Source organism: Eumetopias jubatus, unplaced genomic scaffold (genome assembly GCF_037043125.1).
Source record: "Eumetopias jubatus isolate StellerSeaLion01/CBP00866 unplaced genomic scaffold, mEumJub1_p1.0 scaffold_12, whole genome shotgun sequence".
Classification (NCBI taxonomy): Eukaryota; Metazoa; Chordata; class Mammalia; order Carnivora; family Otariidae; genus Eumetopias; species Eumetopias jubatus.
Window position 1 is genome coordinate 53,533,359 of NW_028274818.1, and position 26,887 is coordinate 53,560,245.

The 26,887-nt window shown below is 39.5% G+C and overlaps 1 protein-coding gene across 1 annotated transcript; it reads left to right on the forward strand.

The window, feature by feature from the left end:
- Positions 1–26,062, forward strand: TNFSF4 (TNF superfamily member 4). The gene is made up of 3 exons (XM_028122938.2): positions 1–153; positions 24,132–24,180; positions 25,713–26,062. Exons 1-3 carry the CDS (start codon positions 1–3, stop codon positions 26,060–26,062), a joined length of 552 nt encoding a protein of 183 aa, XP_027978739.1.
- The last annotated feature ends 825 nt before the right edge of the window (positions 26,063–26,887 follow it).

Here is a 26,887-nt window from a genome sequence, read left to right on the forward strand (position 1 = left end):
ATGGAAGGGGTCCAACCCCTGGATGAGAATGTGGGAAACACACCAGGGCGAAGATTCCAGAAGAACAAGCTATTGCTGGTGGCAGCTGTAATTCAGGGGCTGGGACTGCTCCTGTGTTTCACCTACATCTGCCTGAACTTCTATGCTTCCCAGGTAAGATGGATGCTCCTGTGGGCACTTTGTTTCCTCCAGCTCATGCTGATGGCAGCTCCAGCAGCTCCAGTCACTTGGAAATATCTGGTGCCAAAACTGCTCATTGCCCTTCATCTGCCCCCCAGCGATTGTATAAAGTGTGGTCAAACACCCTCTTGTCTCTCCTTTCCTTCCTTCTTTTCGGTAGTGGCAGTGGTGGGGCAGAGTAGAGGTAGGTAGGGCAAGGGCACTGCTTCTGGATTCTTCTTCTTTTTTTTTTTTTTTGCAATGCAAGAATCTTGGTATTCCTTTATGAGCTCTCACTTTGAAACCTGGAGTCACTGATATACTTGCTTTACCCATTCTGCTAGCAAGCATCTGATCAGGGAATTTATATAAAAAGGAAATAAGAAAGGGACCAGTTCCACTTTCCTACTGTATTCATAAACCCCATAGGCTATTTGCTTTTTGAAGAATGCTGAAGGTATCAATATTAAGTCCTTTAAATAGCTAACCTATGGACTGTAAGGGCAGAGAGGTGTGTGTTCAAGTGTGTATTCATACATGGCCAAATATTTACCCTGATAACTTAATCAGAGATTATTTTTCAGTCTTTCTCTGCCAATCACAACTTACGGACATCACTTTGTCTTTTTCCACTTTTTTTCCAGTGCACTATGTAGTGGGTGATCATTTTTCTAAGTATTTCTCCCACTTAGTGACGATATTCTTTCCCTTTTTCCTTCTACATTATTTTTTCTTATTTACTTGTTTATATCTACAAACATTACTAAGTCTTTAAGGATGTTCTTGGCTGCAGGAGATTCCACTGAAAAGAATATACATGTATAGTCTTCCCCTGTTCCCTTGGTGGGGCTAGTCTGATAATTCTTGTTTCCTTGGCAGGTCACTTTAGGTTAGAAAAGTCTTTCTCTGGTAAAGGTGAGACAAAGGGAACTTATTCTCATAACCATGTCAGAGACTGGGTACCTCAAATTAGACCAGGATAAGATAAGCAGAGTCCTAACCAACGCCTGGGCTTGTCTTTGTCTACAGGAAGTAGGGGTTTTTGGTGCACAGAGGCTGGTGGGAGTGTGGTTGTGATCAGTGTACCGCAGAGAGGGCTCATGTTCCTAAATTCCACAAGTGTAGCTGGTGTCATGTCAAGTCTGCAGACCAATGAGCACAACAATGTGCTAGTCCTCTCTTGGTCTTGTCACACATTTCCTTCTCTGTGCAGAGACCCTTGGATGAAATTAGAGTAGGCGATTGGGGGAGGGGAGGGGGAGGAGTAACGTGTCCATGGCAGGATGCCTAAGACATAGACCGGAATTAGGCTTTTCTGAGAAGAAAACAAAGAGAATGACCAAAAATAGAACAGCTGAGTGCATTCACCAGGTCCAGGAGCCTTGAGAGTGCTTTTTCAGACAACCCACAGTGTTACATATTTCCTTACACTGTGGGGTGATAGAAAGATAGGACAGATGGCCCCAGTCAAGGCTCAACAATTGCACTGGGGCTCTGAGCAGGAGAGACAAAAAGGTGAAACAGATATATAGCCAGCTGGTGGCGGGACTGCCCCAGACGGTTAATACCCAGGAGATGCTGAGAAGGAGAGGGATCCTTTTGGCAAGTCACCCAGTGACTCTGTGACAGAGCCTGGAGGGAAAGCTAAGTGCAGGTTTCCAGGATGCTAGAATTCAGTGAGCCGATCTCTGGGAGGGAATTAGCTTTCTCTGGTCCTGGCACAGAAATGGAAGCAAAGACATAGGAGGTATATTAGAGCTGTTTGCTCAAGAAATGTGCTCTCATGTACTTGGGGTACAGAATTTTTTTGGCACAGATATTTGAAATTCTTCACTTCATATCACCTTTAATTTTTATCTTATTTCTTAGCTAGACTGTCATAACTAACATAATTTCTTGTACTGTTGTAGGACCCAGGGCAGCACAATGTGTCCTTACATTTAATCTCATGTAGTCTATTGGGGGAAGGATAGCATAGATGGGTCATGTGTGTTCTCCCTGAAATTTGATCAAATGGTGGTGGTGGCCGTGTGTGTGTGTGTGTGAGAGAGAGAGAGAGAAAGAGAGAGAAGGGTGTAGTGTAGCTGTTGAAAAAGGGACATAGACTGGTAGTCTTCCTAAACTTATTGATAAGACTGGAATTTTGGTCAAAGGATGGGGTTGGTGGTGATATAAATCAAACCTCTACTTTTATAAAACATAATATTCCAGTGATGTGTCTTAGGGGTGAAATTATGCTGAAATGCTGATCATTTGTCCAGTTAAACTGGATCTCTTTTATTGTAGGAAAACATATTTGGAGAACAAACATGGTTTTTCCTTATTTCCTAGGTTTAACTTTCAGCTTTATAAAATAACTGCCTATATGTACAGCTCTGTAAAAAAAAAAATACAGATAGAACTATTAAACTTCATTTGACAGGAGACTTTCCCTTCAATCATATTTATTTAGTAACCTTTGTTTTCTCACAATTCTGTTAAGTTGTATTTACTTATGTGAAAAGCAGAAGTTTTAGTTTTTGAGATATTAGAAAAAAAGATAGGTCTTACCCACTACTCCCGTAACTTCCCTCTTTGGGCCTTGATTTACTCATTTTAACACAAGACAGTTGGATCACATGATCAGAAAGATCTCTTCTAGCTCAATATCCTGTGAGTATGTAGTTTATATATATATTTGTAGAACGGGTGTGAGGTTTTGAGAAATACAAAATATAAGTAAATAGATTTTTGTGTTTAAGCTTATGAATTTCCTGCTTCTTAAGAAAGGACTGGAGGAAATAAATTTTGCACATATATATATTTTTATTAAAGATTTTATTTATTTGACAGAGAGAGACACAGCAAGAGCAGGAACACAAGCAGGGGGAGTGGGAGAGGGAGAAGCAGGCTTGCCCGCGGAGCAGGGAGCTCCATGCGGGGCTCGATCCCAGGACCCTGGGATCATGACCTGAGCCGAAGGCAGACGCTAAACGACTGAGCCACCCAGGCGCCCCTGCACATATATTTGTAATGTGTACTTATATATCATATATAAATCATATATATATATATCATATATAAAATATCATATACTTATCTATATCACCTATTCTGGGTTAGCTAAATGCCTTATTTAGAAAGGGGAAAGAAGTGGATGCCCTAGAAGAATATCCATGATACAAGTTATAAAACTGAGTGTTTCTGTCACCAAAATCAATACACATTGTTTGGATATTTATTGGGACTGCCATTTAAAGTATCAGGCTCCTAGTTGTACCTGTGGTGTCAGCTGGGAACAATGGCAGAAAAGAGTTGACCTATAATGCGTGAAGCTTTCGTAAATTATATCCATGTGGGGCGCCTGGGTGGCTCAGTCGGTTAAGCGTCTGCTTTTGGCTCAGGTCATGGTCCCACGGTCCTGGGATCAAGCCCCGTGTTGGGCTTCCTGCTCAGCCATGGAGCCTATGTCTTCTCCCCCGCTTATCTCCCCCACACCCCCAGCTCGTGCTCTCTTGCTATCTCTCTCTCCCCCCAAAAAAGAAAAAAAAATTATATCCACGTGTCTCAGGGCTTTTGAAGCCAGGGCTTTTCTAAGATTTGTACCACCTTTACAGTAGCACTTTATATATGTGAGGGCTTTTAGTGATAATTCTTCAGCAAATCCCACAGTGAAAGATTTATACTCTTACCACTTTTACTGCTGGGAAGAACAGAAATAGGGGTACTTGGAAAGTGAGTGATCGGTTCTGTACCAATGATGCCCAGAATTAGAACTCACAGTTTCTTGATGAAGTTTCAGGCTATAACTTGGATTTTTATTTGTATCAATTAGGAAGAAAAAGAGGTGTTTTTGCTTGAAGAAATCTCATTTCAGATTAGCTCAATTTATTTTTTATTTTATTTTTTAAAGATTTTATTTATTTATTTGACACAGCGAGAGAGGGAACACAAGCAGGGGGAGTGGGAGAGGAAGAAGCAGGCTTCCCGCTGAGCAGGGAGCCCGATGTGGGGCTCTATCCCAGGACCCTAGGATCATGACCTGAGCCGAAGGCAGACGCTTAACAGCTGAGCCACCCAGGCGCCCCGAGATTAGCTCAATTTAAATGCATCCCCCATGTAATCGAACACATTTTTAAGAAATTCTTCTTTTAAATAACAGGCAAATAAGTGATTTCCAATACATCTGAGTTTGCATTTCATAAACAATTCTGTGAGAATGAAAAAGAAACATCTGAAGTGTTGAACTGAACTTGTCATTAAGTATTTTCAGGTTTTCAGGGTAAGTACTGATAAAAACACAGAATCTTTGGATTTTTGAGCAGGCATTAGACATAGTCTATTTACAGATAAACTCCCAGAAACTCAGAGATGGTAGAAGCTGGGGGAACAGGTAATGCTTCAGCTGATTAGAAGGAGTGGAAATTCTTTAAATGGACAAGAGAGATGGTGGCCTTGGACAGGGTCAGAAGGCTTACTCGGTAGAACCGCAATTTGTTCAGAGTGGTTGAAGTTGAGTGTTCATAGGGGAAAGTGGCAAAAGGTGAGGCCAAAAACCTAGGCGGGGGCAGGTCACAAAGGGTCTTGTGAGTCATGCAAAGGGAGCACACTTCATTCTATGCAAAAGAGAATACAGGGCAAATTACTAAAATTGTTGCTTCTCCAAATTTCGCTTCTCTCATGTTGTCTATGTATTGGCAAATAAAAGAGTGAGTCAAATCTCTTACAGCACTAGGGGGCACCACAGTAAAACTAACCATTCTCAGATTTTTTTTGTTTGTTTGTTTGTTTGTTTGTTTGTTTTTTTAAAGAGAGCCTACTCTCTTTTCCTGAATAGCTAAGATTAGAAAACTTTCCTCAGGAAGCCAAGTGATGATCCATGTCTAAGAGAATGAATACCGTCAGGGGGCCTGATATTGTTCACTGTTTACACAGTAATGATATTTTCTAAATAAAAAATTTAGATACATGTTCTGACCCATGTACTCAAAATAGGACAGAGTAATTTGGACAGAGATCGTGCTGGAAAATGCCATATATATATATATATATATATATATATATATATATATACACATATATATATACATTATGGATATAGAAAAAAACATACACACAGGAGATTTGGGGAGTGAGCAGAAGGGCTCTCGGTATAGACCCAGGAGTATAATCTCCTGGTTCCTTTTCTCTGACCTCAGCCGGTACCTACTAGCATGGATTAGACCCAGCCTTGCCCAGGGTTGACCACCCTGCCTTTCCAATTCTATTTATTTAAATAGCAACCTCTCTTGTGCCCTTTACTCTTAGAGTAACTGCAGCTTTCCACCCTCTTCAGGGATTCTTTATTCATGGAAAATCAATGTTAATTGGGAGGTAGCTAGGTTAGAGGAGCCATGTACAATGTTGTTTTTAGGTTATATTTAGTGAGTTAAAGGAAACAACAGAAATACAGAATAGAAAGGTTATTCCCCAGTCACAGGTGAAACCTATGGTCCTGACATCCTATAGCATGTGTATTTTGTTTGTAGTCACCATACTTTGGGGATCCATACTTTTTCAAGCAAAAGAATTAAAACACTTCCTTATATGAAATCACAAAACATCTTCTCAAACTTCTGAAGGAGCCGTTGGGGGCACGTAGATGACAATGCCCTGGACCAGGAACCAGATGACTTGTTCAGTCCAGCCTTCTAACTTTGTGACCCTGGGTAAATTCTGTGAAATTCCTAGAGTGTCCATTTAATCATATCCGAAATTGGAATTTGGCTTCTGTGCGGAGCGAATGTTGTGGTACAGAGCTTTGTAAATGCTGAGATTATTATTATTCGTGAACATGCTTCCATAGGCAGAGGGCCACTGAAATGTTTACTTTGTGGCACCTATCACATGGACAAACACCCCGTAAGTCAATCCTCAGAAAGCATACCATAGTTAAGGTTAACCTTAACTTCATGATGCTTGACTTGGTTACTGAAATTTTTAGGATTAAAAACAGACAAACAAATCCTTGTAATAATTACAGCATTTTTGAACGTAGATTTCTAAGAGCTCACGACTGCGTTAAAGAAGAAAGGAAGAGTGAAGGGGAGAATTTATGAAGATATATGGTGTTATTAGGGTTAGTGTCTGAAAATGGTTCAGAGACCTAAATCACATACTTAGACCATGGCCTGTTCCATCCCCCCCCACCCAGTTTGATATAGTTCATCCAATTCTGTAATGACTTGGTTGCCAAATCAGGTAGAAAATTATGTCTAGAAAAGGCATGTCGTCTTGTTCACAATACTGGAAACATTGGGGATCTGACTAGCATAATTAAAAATTATTTTTCCTTTCAGAGACCTTTCATTCTAAAATGTACCTTAGGTGGGTTATGAATTTGTATAAATTTGTCTAGCTTTGATAACATGTAAACATCACTTAAGAACATACTCTGACAGGGGTGCCTGGGTGGCTCAGTCATTAAAAAAAAGTCTGCCTTCGGCTCAGGTCATGATCCCAGGGTCCTGGGATCGAGCCCCGCATCGGGCTCCCTGCTCAGCGGGAAGCCTGCTTCTTCCTCTCCCACTCCCCCTGCTTGTGTTCCCTCTCTCGCTGTGTTTCTCTCTGTCAAATAAATAAAATATTTAAAAAAAAGAATATACTCTGACAGAAAAATGGACAAATAGGCTCAACTTTAATACTCCCAACACTAATGTAATAAGTAAATAATAAACCATCATTCCCAAAGTGTTGCCCTGTATCTGTGGGGAAGTGAGGGTCCCATGAGTTTAAATGTTGGACCCTCAGAGCTGGGGTTTCCTGTAGCTATAGCTAGGTCATGGTCCTAGAGAACCACAGAAACCATCAAAGATCTGGATGAAAACAATATCACAAAACATTATAAGCAAGCAGCAAAACAGTCATTAAGGGCAAATATAAAAACCTGTTGGGTTATAAGTTGTAAAACACATTTTACAGTTCATTAATACAAAATATATTTTGAATTACTTGTGTTTTGGGTGCTTAATGTTTTCAGCTTCCAACACGCTGAAAGTTCTTAACCTGACCCTGTCTGTATCTGGTATGATGAAGACTGGGAACTCAAAGCTCTTTTTGGAGGGATGAGGGGTACCACTCTTGCTGTTACTTGCAATAACACCCCCTCATTTTTGCAGATCTTTTCCCTACCTTTGTCCTCTCTAATTCACTACAACTTTGGAGAAAGTTAGATGGATATTTGTGTTCAGTTTTGCAACGAGGAAATTTGAGGCATGGGAAACTTTCCTAGGTTTATGTAGAAAAGTCAGGGTTAAAAATTAAAACCAGTGGGGTGGGGTGCCTGGGTGGCTCAGTCAGTTAAGCATCTGCCTTTGGCTCAGGCCATGATCTCAGGGTCCTGGGATTGAGCCCCGCATCAGAGTCCCTGCGCATCTGGCTCCCTGCTCGGCGGGAAGTCTGATTCTCCCTCTCCATCTACTTCTCACCTTGCTTGTGCTCTCTCTCTCTCTCAAACAAATAAATACATAAAATCTTAAAAAAAAAGAAATTAAGACTGGGTCTAAATTCTAGTCCTCTCTCTTTCCATAACACTTGGCCATGACTCCATGACCCTAAGCTTTAAATATTTTGTCTGGCTGTTTGAAAATTTGTTTCCTTTTCTGACATCAGTAGTTTTTGAAGAAAAATTAAGGGAAAGATTTGTTACCTGGTATCGAGGAAGAAGATTCTTTTTCAGAGGACAATTGAATCTACTTATGCAGATGTTGATAACATGATCAATGAAGCTTTAACAGTCACATAACACCTTATAGGTTATTTTTATAAGATGGAGTATTGCATGTGTGGTACAGTCATAGACAAGAAAGGGGACCTCAATTTGGGCACTAACTCATTATTTCTCTGAGCCTTATTTTCTCTCTTTTATTGTTATTTTTTAAAATAATAAGGAGATTCGACTACATAATCTCCCTGATCCTTTCTAGTTCCATCACACTCTGAATCAAAGATTTACTTTAATGTGATAGTGTGATTTGCTCACTATTTCAAATACCCATTCAACGATGTATTAGATTTTTAGGGTGGCCATAATAAATTACCATAAACTGGGTGTCTTAAAACAATAGAAATTTGTTCTCTCACAGTTCTGGAGGGTAGAAGTTCAAAATCAAAGTGTTGGCAGGGCCATGCTCCCTCTGAAGTTTCTCAGGACGAATCCCTCCTTGCCTCGTTCTGGTTTCCGGGGGCTCCTGGCAGTCCTTGGTGTTCCTTGGCTTGTAGTTGCTTTACCCCATGCTCTGTCTCCATCTTTGCCTGCTCATCTCTCTGTGTGTATCAATGTGTTCTCTCTTTTTGCTTTAAGGACACCAGTCGTATTGGATTTAGGGCCCACCCTGATCTAGTTGACCTCATGTTAACTTAAGTAATTACATCTACAAAGACCTTATTTCCAAATGAAGTCACTTTCTGAGGTTCCAGGTGGACATGAATGGGGGGGCATTTATTCAACTCATTACAAACTACTTATTCACTTACTTATTTATCTATGGAGTAACAGTTACCCGTCAGACACCGAGGAAGCAACGGTGTGCAACATATGGTCTTCCTTGCCCTCCCAGAGTTTCCAACACAGTGGGGAAACAAGACAGTTAAAGAAGCAATCAGGCAGTGTATGAGAAGTACTGGATAACCAAGTAGGGTACAGTAAGAAACTTCACTAAGAAGTTTCACAGAAAACGACCTACCTGCTTCGATATCTAGTTTCTTGACTGGGATTGTAAAGCAAGCATACTTTTCTTTTGCATTAGGTGCTTTGTTTCTCTTCCACTCATCAGAAAGCCTTTAGTTTTCTTTTTTTTTTAATTTTTAATTTGAGTGTAGTTGACACACAATGTTACATTCGTTTCAGGTGTACAACATAGTGATTCAACTTCTCTACATTTGCTATGCTCACCACTTGTCCCCAAACAATGCTATTACAACATCATTGACTATATTCCCTATGCTGTACCTTTTATTCCCGTGACTTATTCATTCTGTACCTGGAAGCCTGCACCTCTCACTCCCCTTCACCCATTTTTCCCATCCCCCCACATCCATCAATTTGTTCTCTGTATTTATTGGTCTGATTCTGCTTTTGTTTATTCATTTGTTTTGTTCTTTAGATTCCACATATGAATGAAATTATATGGTATTTGTCTTTCTCTGTCTGACTTATTTCACTTAGCATAATACCCTCTAGGTATATCCATGTTGTTGCAAATGGCAAGATTTAATCCTTTTTAAAAAAGATTTTATTTATTTATTTGAGAGAGAGAGAGAGAGGAAACACAGAGACAGAGTGAGAGGGAGAAGCAGACTCCCCACTGAGCAGAGAGCCTGAGGTGGGGCTCCATCCCAGGAACTTGAGATCATGACCTGAGCTGAAGGCAAATGCATAACCGACTAAGCCACACAGGTGCCCCAGATTTTTTTATGGCTGCATAATATTCCACTATCTACATCTATGCCTATGCTTATGATTCTATCATCTATCTATCATCCACCTATCCATCTTTATACCACACCTTAGGAAGGCTTTAGTTTAAAATTTCATTGTCATTGTCACCATCATCATCATCCCACTGATGATTTTTCCAGTCACCAATCTCAGTTTGCACCAGAATTCAGGTTGAGGATTATTTAGGATCATGCAAATGAGACTAAGAGCTTCACTGCACAAACAACACTAGAGATATTTTTGATTGTTCACTAACCATCAGAGGGAGCCACTTGGGGAGGAGGCCTGCTGCTTTTTTTTTACAGTAGAAGGATTTACTGTGTTGTAAAGATCTTCTGTTCAGAAGGTCTTCTTACCACCCAATCTCTTGGGATTTCTCTTTTAAATGTTGTGATTTGCCTACTCTCTGACGTGGAGGAGTCTGTAGGCATTGCTTAGTCCACAATGTGAATAAGTATTTCTTACTTCATATGGCTTATTCTGCCAGTTTAACTGAGGTTGGACATCAAGATGAAGAAATTAGAAACTGAGGGAGGGAAAGGACTTATCCTAGCTTACAACCAGACCCAGGTGTTCCTATTCCCAGACCAATGCCTTATCTGCTCTACTATGTTGCCCTCCCAAAGCAACGGTCCTTCCTTTTTGTGCTGCAGGTGAAATGGGAAATGCGTGACTTCAAATAGAAAGATATTGATTGTAATAATTTTGCAACTCCCTTTGTACTCAAGGATGAACAGGGCAATTTCAAAAAACCTTGAGCTATGTATAGTGTTGGCTAGAGCCTGTGTCAGATATTATGTGATTATGGAGTCACTAGCTAAGGTCTGGGCATAGTCTAAGGGGCTAAGTTCCACCTTAGCTCAGTAAACATTTATTTACTATGCCATTATGTTTGAGGCATTGTAAGACTTACGATAATGCAGTGGGTACGTTGTAAACTGACCCTTCCAGTAGCTTAGACACTAACCTGCTACAAGGATATTATGGTGGAGACTAAATCATTGAGGTGAGGAAGGGAGTTCTTGGAAATAAGTTGGCAGACCCCTCTGTCAGTGTATTTTGAGGACTTCCCCAGTTAATGTGGAAAGGGAAACCCAGATATAAGAAAATCTTTCCCTTGAGGATATAAAGAATTGGTTGCATTAGGTCAATCATATAATTTTGAAAGTGTGCTCGTGTCATATGGATGCTTTTGCCTCTTCATTTAGCTGTTTACCTGAATACCTAGATTCCTTTTAGGAATTTGTTAATTGCTAAGCATTCAGCACAATGAAACCACAGTTCTTGTTCTCTGAGATAGAGAGGAGAGGGTCAGTAGTAAGTGCCTCTTTGAGGGATATCCATTACTTAGTAAATTTGGCAGGAAGAGTGGAAGTGGTTAGAGAGTGCAGGCTACATTTAGGATATCATATGGGCTGTGTAGTAGAGAGGAGAATAAACATTAAGAGAAAGATTATAGCAAAAACGGTGCTGGCAGCCATGGGAATGGAGAAAGAGAGTTCGGATGAAATTAAAATGGATTTTCTTTGTGTTCATTAAATCACAAAAGATTATTCAAAGAGGTTTTCAAAGCCACACATTTTCATCTTTAAGAAATATACCTTTTTGGATAAGGTTTTCTGAATAGAAAAGCCTCTCTGGCCAAAGAACCAGTTTTTGCCTGTTCTTCCCTTTTTTTTTTTTCCCCTCTGCGTGGGCTTGTGAATTTCCCTGATAAGAGGTGGGCCCTTTGCAAGGAGGCTGTTTCCCCTGAGTACACATTAAATGCACCAGGACGAGAGTCTACTTTCCCAGCCTATTATAATGAGTTAAGTTTGGAAAATTCCATCTTTCTTTTCAGAGGCTCTTTGAGACATATCCTGACAGCTTGTGACATTGTGCTTTCATGATCTCTCAGGTCTCTTCTATTGACATGAAGCCCAAGGTGGGGGAAGGAGTGGTTCACATCCCAGTGGAGGTGGCATGGTGAACTGGGGAGTCCCCAACAAAGATCTGTTTCTCCACCATCCAACACTGATTCACTCCCTGGCACACTCCTACGTAAGATCTTGACACTATCCTGATATCAAGTGAGGAAGGACAAGGCCCACAGAGTGAATGCAGAGCCTGCTTCCTGCTTTCATATTTGATGAATGTCATTCCCTCCTTCCAAGATGCCCTTCTCCAGGACAATTGCCAAATGAGTATAAAGTTGGCAGCCTCATGCCACATCCCAATGAATCAGAATTAGAAACTCACACTCTCCAAAGATGAGCTCTTTATTTATTTATTTATTTTTAAGATTTTATTTATTTATTTCAGAGAAAGAGACAGCACAAGAGGGGGGGGACAGTCAGAGGGAGAAGCAGACTCCCTGCTGAGCAGGGAGCCCAATGTGGGACTTGATCCCAGGACCCTGGGATCGTGACCTGAGCCCAGTGCAGACACTTAACCAACTGAGATGAGCTCTTTAAATAAGCATCACATTTTTGGGAACATGGTACAGACTGCTAGGTAAACACTAGACATCAGACATTTTCCATCCATGGTCTTGGACAAGTCAGTGCTCAAGATGCTAAGAGAGGCCAGGAAAGGACCTAATTCTGGCTCTTCTTTGCAGCACCTGCTTGCTGCCTCTTTTATACTTATTCATTGGCCTGCTGCTCCTTGCCAGGACAATTGTACTTAATCAGAGCTGAGCTAAAAGTTTTGCCAACCTGTACTATGCAGACAACATTGTGGAGTTGGCTGAAGAACTTTTTTTTTCCTAAAGAATTTCTGGATATTTTGAGATATATCTATTTTAACAACTATCTAAAACCTAATATATTAGTCCTGATCAGTATTGATGATGAAAATAATTCAAATTAATCTTGGACCATCAGACAAATGTTTTCATAGGGCTTTTTTTTTTTTCTCTTAAGATAGTATAAGAGAAGGGTTATTATCAGGAACTTGGAGTTCAACCAAACTCAAGTTAATACCTGTTTATTTGTGCGCAAGTTCTTAACAGCACTGATTCTCATTTTCCTATCTGCAAAACATGGGTAATTATTATTCATACATACTAGGATTGTTTTGCACAGCAAATGAGGTAATGAATCTGAGAAAGAATAACCTAGTTCATGGCATGTTGTAAGTTCTTAATGAATTTTTACTCTTTTTCTTGAATACCAAGAATGCTCTCATTTCTAGACCTTTCTTCCATAGAATGTCTTTTGCTTATCTGGTTCCTTTCTCTCTTTCAAGGCCTCTGTCCAGCTCTTTCCTCCTTGAGCTGCCAAAACCTGCAGTGATTTTTCTGTTCTCTGGAACCTTATGGCATACACTGTCTATTGACATTTACCAAAGTTTTTATATAAAGGGAGGGTTTTATTTCCTCAACTGGCATATGAGTTTGTCAAAATAAGAATTGTCTGTTCTATTCCTTTGGGTTTTCAGAGTTGAATCTAATGCCTGCCATAGAACAGATACTTAGTAATTGTTGACGCTGTTTCAAACCACCAAATAATTCAGTAGAAAAAACATTTTTTGTTTGCATCAAGGAGATGATTTCTCTTATACTCATGCTTCTGAGACCGCTTCATTCAAACATCAGGACTATACTTTTTCTGATGTGCTTGCCTTATAGGAGTTTGCATTTCACCTTTGAGAATGATGTGGGCTCTTCAGACTTTCCAGATTGAAGAAGCTTTATTCTATAGCTTGTTCTTACATGGAAGCTCTCTGGGACCTTTGATATTTTCCCATTTCTTTTAGTATTTGGAGAGGATCTGAGGATTTTGCTTTTCTTTATATTAAAAAGACCATGTTTATTTGCATGTGGGTAAAATAAGTATCTTCTGATTGTTTTCTGGTAATCTTTCTCATGAAGCCCAGGTCATTTTGTACTGTTTCCTTTGGGCTACAGAGAGCCAGAGAGCTAATATTTCAGGGACTTTGGTAGTCTTTATTTTTTTTTAAAGATTTTATTTATTTATTTGAGAGAGAGAGAATGAGAGATAGAGAGCACGAGAGGGAAGAGGGTAAGAGGGAGAAGCAGACTCCCTGCCGAGCAGGGAGCCTGATGCGGGACTCAATCCTGGGACTCCAGGATCATGACCTGAGCCGAAGGCAGTCACCCAAACAACTGAGCCACCCAGGCGCCCTTTGGTAGTCTTTATTCATTATTTTATTAATTTCTTCATTCTGTAGTCATATACAAGGCTTGAGTAATGTTGCACAGAATAAATTAAGAACATGATATGGATTTTGTCTTCCATGTGCATCCAGGAATACAGCTGACATTTGTCAAGTCTTTTCACTGTTCCAGGCCACATGCTGAAAATTCACAAAACATTAGCTCATTCAATCTTCACAATAACCCTCTAACATATAGATTTTACCATTTCCATTTTATAGATGAAAAAACTGAAAATCAGCAAGGTAGTACCATTTACCAGGGTCACAAACTTAGTCTTGTAGAGCAGATGAGACTTATATCCAATGGTGATAGAATGGAAGTCAATGGAGTGCTTTTGTTTTATTTATTTATTTATTTTAATATTAGGATCCACTCTTGGTATTGTACATTTTATGGGTTTTAACAACTGAATAATGGCATGTACCCACCATTACAGTATCATGAAGAATAGTTTCACTACTCTAAAACTTTTGTACTCGATTTATTCATCTCTCCCTCCTCCCTAACTCCTGGCAATCACTGATCTTTAACTGTCTCTGTGGTTTTGTCTTTTTCAGAATGTTAGATATTTAGAATCATATAGTCTGTAGCCTGTCCAGATTGGCTTCTTTCACTTAGTAATAGGTATTTAAGATTCCTCCATCTCTTTCCATGGTTTGATGGTTCATTTCTTTTTAGCACTGAAAGTGCAATGGCTGGATGTATCACAGTTTGTTTATCCATTCATTTACTGAAGAACATTTTAGCTGCTTCCAAGTTTTGACAATAATGAACAGAACTGCTATAAACATCCATGTGAATACAGTGACTTTAAATACTTGCTATGGGAGTGCAGAAGCCAAAAATCAGGGATCTGATTTAGGCCTTGAAGGTGTTGATGTTTTAATGAGTAGACACAGATGGAGGGACATTCTTGGCGGAGAGAACAAAGAAAGAGTATTTTTCAAACGCTTGCCAGACTAACTGCTGGGCGCGTTCACATGTTATCTTACTTAAACTTCATAGTCATCTGGAATAGTCCAATAGTAATATTATGCCTTATTTTCATAAAGCTGAAAACGAATGCTCAGAAATAATATATAATGTTTCCAGACTGTTTTTCTGGGACGGAAAGGTGCCCAGTGCTGTACTGCAAGGCTCTCCTCCAGAGGAAGGGAGTGGGTCTGCACCCTGCCAGGTACTTTAGGATTTGTTGTTTTGAGTCCCAGCCACTGGTCAGATACAAAACACAGGAGAACTCTGACCCTGGGCATGCTAATGGCTGGGCACAGACAGGTTGAGGGCCGGGATCTGACAAAAGCTTGGGACACAGAAGAGGAGATTGTTCACTTTTCTGTGAGGGCCTCCTGAGCAGCGGCAGCTGTAAGTTTCCCTCCCTGGGCAAGAGGGTAGGGTAATGCCATCTTCCACACTCACCCACACCCCCCAGCCTGGTTGGACTTTAGCACAAAACATAGCACCTCCAATAGAGGCTGGAGTCACTTACACAGAACCACACCCCCTTGCACCTCCGGGGCATCTTTATTAGGGCAGGTCTGGCTGTGAATCAGCACAGTGGACCTCTCCCTCAGAAGACCAACACAGGTCCCCCACATGTACTAAGTCTACTGATCATAGAGTGCTCCAAAGCATCAGCTTCATTTCCAGTGGAAAGAGGAACAGGTTTTGTTTTTTTTTTTAATTATTTATTTTAATTTTTTTTAATTTTTGAAATTAATTTTTTTTTCTTTGGCATTGAGCTTATAGTTTTTTGTTCATTTGCTGGCTTGTTTGTTTGTTTCCTTTTCTCCTTTTTTGGATCAGGCGGTTTTTTTTTCTCTCTTTTTTCCTTCTTTCTTTTTCTTAGGAATCAGGCTTATACTTTTTTGTTTGTTTGCTTTCTTGTTCCCTTTCCTTTTCTCTTTTCTTGGATCTGGGTTTTTTGTGGGTTTTTTTTTTGTCTTTTTTTAAAATCAGGCTTATCTTAACAAATAAATCAAAGCACATTTAGTTAAAGGTCTAAATATCAAATACTTCCCACTGCAAGCAAGGAGGAACTCTACAAAAGACTGACCTGGGGGAAAGAGCCGCCAAAACACAACAGCAGAGTGCACACAGCATACACCAGAAACACTTTCTGAAGTGCAGGCCATGGACAGTGTATGACATCTTAATATAGTATTACTATTATAGTATTATAGTATTACTCTCAGGAACAATAAACATAACAAGCTTTCATAACACACAAAAGACAGAAACTTAGACATAATGACAAGATGGAGGAATTCTTCCCAAAAGAAAGATGAAGAAGAAATCAATCACAGCCAGGGATTTGCTCAAAACAGATATAAGTAATATATCTGAACAAGAATTTAGAACGACAGTCATAAGAATACTACCTGGGCTTGAAAGAAGCATAGAAGACACCAGAGAAACCCTGGCTACAGAGATAAAAGACCTAGAAACTAGTAAGACTGAAATAAAAAATGCTATAACTGAGATGCAAAATAGACTGGATGTAATCACATGAAGATAGAAGAACCAGAAGAACCAATAGGTGATAAAGAAGATTAAATTATGGAGAATAATGATGCTGAAAACAAGAGGGAAAGAAAACTATTAGATCATGAATATAGACGTAGGGAACTCAGCTATTCCACAAAGTGCAATAATATCTGTATCATAGGAGTCCCAGAAGAAGAAGAAGAGTGAGAAAAAGCTATATTTGAACAAATTATAGCTGAGAACTTCCCTAATCTGAAGAAGGAAACAGGCACTCAAGTCCAATAGGAACAGAGAACTCCCCTCAAAATCAACAAAAACAGGTCACCAAGACATTTGCAAAATACAAAGATAAAGAGAGAATTCTGATAGCAGGGTCCTTGACCTACAAGGGTAGAAACATAAGGTTAGAAGCAGATCTGTCTACAGAAATATGAGAGGCCAGAAGAAAGTGGCCTGATATATTCAATTGTGCTGAATGGGAAAAAATATGCAGGCAAGAATACTTATCTAGTAAGGCTGTCATTCAGAATAGAAGGAAATATAGTCTCCAAGACAATTAAGAAGTAAAGGAGTTTGTGAATTCCCAGCTCTGCAAAAAATATTAAAGGGGACCCACTGAGTGGGAGATACCAAAAGCAACAAAGACTAGAAAGGAACAGAGACAATCTATAGGAATAGTGACTTTACAAGTAACACAATGGCACTAAATTCATATCACTAATTACTCTGAATGTAAATGCACTTAATGCTACAATCAAAAGACATAGGGTACCAGAATGGATGTAAAAAAAAAAAAAGACCCATCGATATGCTGCTTATAAGAGACTCATTTTAGATCCAAAGACACCTCCAGATTGAAAGTGAGGGGGTGGAGAACCATCTATCATGCTAATGGACATCAAGAGAAAGCTGGAGTAGCCATACTTATATCAGACAAACCAGATTTTAAACAAAATACTGTAATAAAGATGAAGAAGGGTGCTATATTATAATAAAGGGGTTTATCCAACAAGAAGATGTAACAATTGTAAATACTTATGACCCCAAATTGGGAGCACCCAAATATATAAATCAATTAATAACAAACTTAAAGAAACTCATTGATAATAATACAATAATAGCAGGGGACTTTAATGCCCTACTTACAGCAATGGACAGATCATCTAAGCAGAAGATCAACAAGGAAACAATGGCTTTGAATGACATAGTGGATTAGATGGACACAGTGGATTAGATATATTCAGAGAATTTTATTCTAAAGCAGCAGAATACACATTCTTTTCTTTTTTTTAATAATTTGTATTGTTATGTTAATCACCATACATTACATCATTAGTTTTTGATGTAGTGTTCCATGATTCATTGTTTGTGCATAACACCCAGTGCTCCACGCAGAATGTGCCCTCTTTAATACCCATCACCAGGCTAACCCATCCCCCACCCCCTCCCCTCTAGAACCCTCAGTTTGTTTTTCAGAGTCCATCATCTCTAATGGTTTGTCTCCCCCTCCGACTTACTCCCCTTCATTCTTCCCCTCCTGCTATCTTCTTCTTTTTTTTTTTTTGCTTAACATATATTGCATTATTTGTTTCAGAAGTACAGATCCGTGATTCATCCATCTTGTACAATTCACAGTGCTCACCATAGCACATACCCTCCCCAAAGTCTATCACCCAGCCACCCAATCCCTCCCACCCCCCACCACTCCAGCAACCCTCAGTTTGTTTCCTGAGATTAAGAATTCCTCATATCAGTGAGGTCATATGATACATGTCTTTCTCTGATTGACTTATTTCACTCAGCATAACACCCTCCAGTTCCATCCACGTCGTTGCAAATGGCAAGATCTCATTCCTTTTGATGGCTGCATAATATTCCATTGTGAGAATACACATTCTTTTCAAGTGCACATGGAACATTCTCCAGAATAGATCACATACTGGGTCACAAATCAGGTCTCAACCAGTACAAAAAAATTGAGATCACTCCATGAATATTTTCAGACCACAACACTATGAAACTTGAAGACAACCACAACAAAAAAATTGGAAAGACTGCCAATACATGGAGGTTAAAGAAATCCTACTAAAGAATGAATGGGTTAATAGAAAAATTAAAGAAGAAATAAAAAAATACAAAGAAGCTAATGAAAATGAAAACACGACAGTCCAAAACCTTTGGGATGCAGCAAAGAGGGTCAGAAGAGGGCAATGTATAGCAATACAGGCCTTCCACAAGAAGGAAGAAAAGTCTCAAATACAGAACCTAACCTTACACCAAAAGGACCTGGAAAAAGAACAGCAAATAAAGCCTAAAACCAGCAGAAGAAGGAAAATAGTTAAGATTAGAGAAGAAATAAATGATACAGAAATTAAAAAAAAAAAAAAACAGTAGAAGAGATCAACAAAACTAGGAGCTGGTTCTTTGAAGGAATTAACAAAATTAATAACCCCCTAGCCAGACTTATCAAAAAGAAAAGAGAAAGGACCCAAGTAAATAAAATCATTAATGAAAGAAGAGAGATCACAACCAACACTGCAGAAATACAAACAATTATAATATAATATTATGAGCAATTACATGCCAAAAAATTGGGCAATCTGGAAGGAATACATAAATTCCTAGAAACATATAAACTACTAAAATTGAAACAGGAAGAAATAGAAATTTTCAACAGACCCATAACCAGCAAAGAAATTGAATCAGTAATTAAAAATCTTCCAACAAACAAGAGTCCAGGGCCGGATGGCTTCCCAGGGGAATTCTACCAAACACTTAAAGAATTAATACCTATTCTTCCGAAGCTGTTCCAAAAATAAAAAAAAGGGAAGGAAAACTTCCAAACTCATCCTGCAAGGCCAGCATTACCTTGATTTCAAAACCAGACAAAGACCCCACTAAAAAGGAGAATTACAGACCAATATCCCTGATGAACATGGATGAAAAATTCTCAAGATACTATCTAATCAAATCCAACAACATGTTAAAAGGATTCTTCACCCCGATCAAGTGGGATTTATTCTTGGGCTGTAGGGGTGGTTCAATATCCACAAATCAATCAATGTGATACACCACATTAGTAAAAGAAAGGACAAGAACCATATGATTCTCTCAATAGATGCAGAGAAAGCATTTGACAAAATACAGCATCTTTTCTTGATAAAAACCCTCAAGAAAGTAGAGATAGATGGAACATAACTCAACATCATAAAGGCCATATACAAAAGACCCACAGCTAATATCATCCTCAATGGGCAAAAACAGAGCTTTTCCTCTAATGTCAGGAACACAACAGGGATGTCCATTCTCACCATCGTTGTTCAACATAGTACTGGAAGTCCTTGCCTCAGCAATCAGACAACAAAAACAAATGAAATTCATCCAAATTGGCAAGGAAGAAGTCAAACTTTCACTCTTTGCAGATGACATGATACTCTACATAGGAAACCTGAAAGACTCCACCAAAAAATTGCTAGAACTGATACATGAATTCAGCAAAGTCACAGGATATAAAATCAAAGTACAGAAATCTGTTGTCTTTCTATACACCAATAATGAAACAGCAGAAAGAGAAATCAAGAAATCAATCCCATTTACAATTGCACCAAAAATTGTAAGAATAATCTAGGAATAAACCCAACTAAAGAGGGAAAAGATCTGCACTCTGAAAACTATAGAACATTCATGAAAGAAATTGAGGAAGACACAAAGAAATGGAAAAACATTCCATGCTCATGGATTGGAATAACAAATATTGTTAAAATGTCTATCCTTCCCAAAGCAATCTACACGTTCAATGCAATCCCTATCAAAATACCATCATTTTTCACAGAGCTGGAACAAACAATTCTAAAATTTACATGGAACCAGAAAAGACCCCAAATAGCCAAAGTAATGTTGAAAAAGAAAACCAAAGATGGAGGCATCACAATCCCAAACTTCAAGCTGTATTACAAAGCTGTAATCATCAAGACAGTATGATACTGCCACAAAACAGACACACAGATCAGTGGAAGAGAATAGAGAACCCAGAAATGGACCCACAACTCTATAGCCAGCCAATCTCCAACAGAGCAGGAAAGAATATCCAATGGAAAAAAAGACAGTGTCTTCAACAAATGGTTTTGGGAAAACTGGACAGCAACATGAAAAAGAATGAAACTGAACCACTTCTTACACCATACACAAAAATAACTTCAAAATGGAGGAAAGACCTAAATGTGAGACAGGAAACTATCAAAATCCTAAAGGAGAACACAGGCAGAAACCTCTTTGACTTTGGCCGTAGCAACTTCTTACTAGACACATCACCAGAGGCAAGGGAAACAAAGGCAAAAGTGAACTATTGGGACCTCAACAAGATAAAAAGTTTCTGCACAGTGAAGGAAATAATCAACAAAACTAAAAGGCAACGACAGAATGGGAAGAGATATTTGCAAATGACATATCTGATAAAGGGTTAGTATCCAAAATATATAAAGAACCCATCAAAATCAACACCCCCCCCAAATAAATAATCCAGTTAAGAAATGGGCAGAAGACATGAACAGACATTTCTCCAAAGAAGACATACAGATGGCTAACAGGCGAATGAAAAAATGTTCAACATCACTCATCATCAGGGAAATACAAATCAAAACAAGAAAGAGATACCACCTCACACCTGTCAGAATGGCTAAAAATTAACAACTCAGAAAACAACAGATGTTGGCAAGGATGTGGAGGAAAGGGAACACTTTTGCACAGTTGGTGGAAATGTAAACTGGTACAGCCACTCTGGAAAATAGTATGGAAGTTCTTCAAAAAGTTAAAAATAGAACTACCTTATGATCCAGCAATTGTACTACTAGTATTTACCCAAAGGATACAAAAATGCTGATTTGAAGGGGCACACGCACCCCAACATAGCAGCAATGTCTGCAATAGCCAAACTGTGGAAAGAGCTGATATGGCCATTGACAGATGAATGTATAAAGAAGATGTGGTGTGTACACACACACACACACACACACACACACACACACACACTGGAATATTACTCAGCCATCAAAAAATGAAATCTTGCCATTTGCAACAACGTGGATAGAACTAGAGTATATTATGCTAAGTGAAATAAGTCAGTCAGAGAAAGACAAATAGCACATGACTTCACGCATATTTGGAATTTAAGGAACCAAACAGTTGAACATAGGGGAAAGGAAGGAAAAATAAAATAAGATAAAAACAGAGAGGGAGGCAAACCATAATAGGCTGTTAACTATAGGGAACAAACAGGATTTCTGGAGAGGAGGTGGTTGGTAACTTGAATTAAAAAAAAGATCATGCGTAGTACTGTTTTGTATCAAAAAAAGAAATAGTATATAATGGTTCCAAATGCACAAACCTAGATAAGTCACAGGTTGAACTGAGTCTGACTCCCAAGTCTGTGATCTCTGTCTCGTTTTACCAGGCTCTAGTCAAGGGCAAAAAGATTTGAGAAAACAGTTGGCTAGAATGTAAGACACAGACGGGATGTGTGTGGCAATGAAGCTTGACAAGGAGCCAGGCCATGGAGGGGCTTGAATTGGGCACTGTGGAAGGATTTCAGGGCAGTGGGGTAGTGAGCATGAAGTAATCAAATATGGAGCATGAAGGGAAAAGTTGTGAAAGGGCAGGGAGCAAGAGAAAGGAAGGAACATCTTATTTTATTTCACAACATTGCCTGGATTTGATGGTATTGATGCTAGCAAGAGACTTCTGAGAATATGTAAATGTTTAATACTGGGCAATCTTTAGGAGAAGGAACAGAAAGCCTGAGTTGAGTTCTGTTGGATCTACCCTAGAGAGGAAGTTGTGTGTGCTTTCTTTGCTGCCTCTCAGCATTGCGGTCTCAGAGAATGTCCTCTTGGTTACTACCAACCTACTTCACCAGGGTACTTCAAAACATTCAGCAATTTCTTTGATTTGCAGGGACCTTTTAGAGATTTTGCAGAGTCAGTCAAATTAAATCATGAGGACTTTTAGATCTGAGAGCTGGATGTAAATTTGGATGAAGAGGCTTTGTGTTTTTCTCTTTTATTAAAATTGACTTAGAATTGCAATTTTTAAAATCCAAATCTTGGACAGTTAATGCTGGAAGGGATGCCTGTGATCTTCTGGTAATTTTTAAAGATGAAAAACTTGACTTCTAGGGAAGTTATGAGATTTGCCTGAGATGACACCAAACCTGCCTGGCTGACATTAACACTGACGTTGCCGTGTGCTGAAACCTGTGCTCTTTGTGCTACTCCACAGGCTGCTTCTGATTTTAAATAATGTGGCCACTCATGCTGGGACCAACCAGCTGGAGAGTAGTGGGGGCATTTATTTATCCAGGGGATTATGGTGATAGTGTAATATGCCCTTTGAAAGGCCCTCTTCCAGAACATTGCCTTAAGCACGAAGGTCACTAATTCAGCCGTCGCAAACAGTTCACAGACGGGAGAGAACAACAGACTCTCAAGCTTCCGAGTCATCTCAAGTCAACACCTCTGTCCATGTGCTCACCACTGAATTAAAATTGCCTCTGAGGTCCACCCACTGGCAGGCCTCAGAAAGACTCTCCCTTCTTCCCATGCAGCCTGTTGGTTTCAGCTTGGTATAAGTCTTGTGATTTGACTTAGAAGGGAAGTAGGGGATTCCTCATCCGTGTGGGCAGTCTCAGTGGAATCTGCATGACTGCAGCCCCTAGTGTGCCAGGAGAGTGGGAAGCAGGGATTCCACCTCCCAGGGTATGAAAACAAAACCCTCCCCATACCTTTGATCAGAATGTCTTGCCAAAAATAACCTGTGAGAAGAGATGTTGTTCATGGCGGGAGTAATAGGTGGTGTTTTTGGTTTTGGTTTTGTTTTTGATTTCCTTTTTTAGTGAATAACACAAGCATGTGGTAAAAAATTTTAAAAATATGAAAAAGTAGACTGTGAAAAGTAAGTGTCCTCCCACTCCTGACCTCAGGCTTCCAATTCCATTTTCCAGAGGCAGCATCTATGACTTGTGTTCTGAGTAGTCCTTCAGATATAGTCAATGCGCATACATGCATTATTAATATTTTTTAACATGAATGGTGATATACTTTATATATGATTCTGCCTTTTTTTTCCCCCACTTCATATATTTTGGAATTTGCTCCATATTGACCTGCTTTGTTCTTTTAACCATTAAATTACTATAGATATTTTATTTACCTGGCTTCTTTTCTTTATTATTTTACTTCTCTCTTGCTGTTGAGCACTCACTTGATTCAAGTTATATTTTTCAAGTCATTAAACAAAAGAGAAAGAGACAACATTAGAAATTTATACACTCAAATCTACTGAACTCTGAATGATTAGAACAGTTGCTCTTGCCCGTGTGACCTGAAAATAGTACAATCTTACTCCTGTGTTGCATGCAGTGAAAGAACAAGCAGCCAGGAAGCTTCCAGAATTCACTCCCAGTACATTCTAGGAGTCTGTGGCCATGATGGATTGATTGGTCCCAGCCTTCTTCATGAGGGGATCTCTATGACTGAATGGATTTCTTAAGATGGCTATTAAATGCTCCATTATCTAAAATGGGAAAGTGGGGCTCAGAGAGCCAAAACAATGTACCAGAGAAGAGTTTGGCAGAAGTGGGGACAGATCTTAGATGCCCCCCATGACAGAGTAGAACACTCCTAATTTATCGTAGGAGATATTATGGAAAAGCAAGGGGGCAGTAGAAAGTCTGGGTTTAATCTTCCTAGAAAATACGAAGTGTCTTGTCAACTCATTCCTTCTATAGTCCTGCATTTTTGCTTCATAGGATATGACTTGTCAATTTCATTTGCTCACTTTTTTTCCCCTAAAAATATATCCTTTTTCCTCCTTCAGGTGCCACCTCAGTATCCTCCAATTCAAAGTATCAGAGTACAATTTACCAGTAAGTATTGTTCAGTTGATTTATGTTTTTAAAAGAATCTTCCTTCTAGTCTCTTAATTTCTTCCAGAAAACAGAATCTCTCCCTGCGCCTTGGGAAGCACAAAATCCTGCAATTGTTAGAGCCTGCATGCTGTTTTCATTAGGCACAAAGAAGGTGTATAAAGAAGACAAGGGAGTAATTAGTTACAAATATGTATTGTCACTGTATTAATCACTTTATATACCTCTCTTAATCCTTCCAGGAATCCTCTGAGTAGGAATTCTAATTTTTTAGGTAAGGAAACTAAGGCTTTATTTCTTACAAGGCTGTCTGACTGTATGACACATCATTTCCCAATAAATCGATTATAGGACAAGTTATTATCTTAATGAGAGTTGCGGGGGGGGGGGGGTCCCGGATATGAAGACAAGGTAATCCTCTAACTACCAGGATAACGTTATTTGGATCCATGATTAATATTAGGACAATCACCAGTGGTTTCTATATGGATATTCATTTATTTATTAAATTCTTCTGAGCCTGAAGGGAAGTATATCTTGCCTTCCATCAGTGGCCCTCATTTTCAATTCAGACTATCCCCCCTGGGCCTGGTGAAAGTAAGAATTAACCGAATTATGCCCAGTAGTGGAGACCTGTTCTTTCCTATAACTAAGGGACATGGGCCAAAATGGGGAATCTGAGATATGGTTGCTTGGCTATTCAGGATGATATTGTGAGGTAGAAATAAGAGAAATTTGGTCTTTTTGCCTTACACTTGGAATGGCCTTATACAAAACTACCAAAGCCATTAATCTGTGTCCTTTGTCACCCCTCATTTTTTTTTTCTCCTGTGGTAGCAACTCTTCCTGAGGCATTTTCCAGGAAAAACTAGTAATAAGGTAAAAATGGAGAAGCAGGTCTGTGTTCTCAAGCTCTTCCACCTGCATCTTACTGAGAAGAACTGGGGAGCCCACAGATATTCTGTGTATAACCGTATTATTACGCTTAAGTGACTGCTAGCAAAGGCCAGTAATAAATGCTGTTGAGAAGTCCAGTCCCAAGGAATATGAAAAATTTGCATTTCATGGTCAGGTGGAGAGAGGATTGAGAAGCATTAACAAGCTTTGTGTGAAGGTGGTGTGCAGGATCTGGGCAAAGGGCATTCCTGCTAGGCTTCACCCAAGTCTATCCAGTTAAAAAGAAAGGAAGCACTGAAGTTACTGACCCCTCCTGGTTTTGAAAAATCAGGGAAACCTCAAAGTTCCATTTCCTGCGCCTGGTCTGTTGTGACTACTGCCAATTGCTATAACCTCTCAGTTTTTGAATCCCAACCCCATCTGAAATTCTCTAGGCCACTAGTATTATGCCTCTTCTTCCATTCCACAGGTGACGCAGACTCCAACCGTCATGTAGAAACACAATGTTCTTTCTTTCATTCTTTCCAAAATCTCTCCCTATCACTTTTTCTGTTTTTAGATGAGTTAGAAGGTTGTTGCCCTTCTGTGCTGTGCTAAGGAATCATTTTTTTTTCTTCTTGCCCTCCCCTCCTTAGGGTGTGAGAATGAGAAGGGTTGCATCATCACATCCCCAAACAAAGATGAAACCATGAAGGTGCAAGACAACTCAATCATCATCAACTGTGATGGGTTTTATCTCATCTCCCTGAAGGGCTACTTCTCTGAGGAGCTCAGCCTCAGTCTTTATTACCGGAAGGGTCGGAAACCCCTCTTCTCCTTGAGCAAGGTCACATCTGTTGACTCCATTGGAGTGGCTTATCTGGCTTTCAAGGACAAAGTCTACTTTAATGTGACCACTCACAATACCTCCTACAAAGACATTCAGGTGAATGGTGGGGAATTGATTCTCATTCATCAAAATCCTGGTGGATTCTGTGCCTACTGAGGACCCAAGGGCTGCACCTAAGTCAGGCACCAGCATGAACACTGAACCGGGGTTGGACAGGACTCTCATTCTTCCTTGGGAGTGGAGAAATTGTCCTAGCTTAGCCCCTAAAAATGGCCACACGGGATGTGACCAGAAGCAAATCCCCCAACTCAGGGATATTTAAAACTTATTTTACATACCAATTAACTTTATTTATCCTCATGTCTTCTAAATCACCTACTTCTCATCCCTCATGGTTGCCTCAAGCCTACTAGGCACCTCTACAAGAATGAGAAAATAGGTGCCTCTTCCTTAAGGCACATTATTTCTATTGGTCAGGAAATTGTCATAATAAACTTTCTTTATTGAAAAAGACACTTGACTACCGTTTGCTGGAAATTTGACATCTGGCTTTGTCAAAATGAAGAGGACCAAGGAAGGGGCTATGAATCTGCCAAAGGTGGTGTGGACTAACCCTTGGCAGCCAAAACTGTCTCTCCAAGATGAAATTAGTTGCTGTTTGTGTAGTGTCTAAATACCTCTCTCATTTGGTGGAGTTCAAAAGGAAGATCATCTTGAGAACAGCTGTCAGGACTTGAAGACAGCCAGCTAAGGAATACTCTGTGCTCTGGGCTTTTTTTTTTTTTTTCTTTACCACTTTGCTTGCTTTCCCAGCCTCCAATGTTCTTAATAGAAACTTCCCTTCAAAGAATCATCTTGGGGATGTGATGCTGTGAAAATCTAAACAGTAATTTCAGGAAAACAGAGAGGTTTTTCTAACCTGGGAGAGTGAGATAATTTATTGTGAGGGTTATCTTTATGGCATGGGAGAGCAGTGAAACT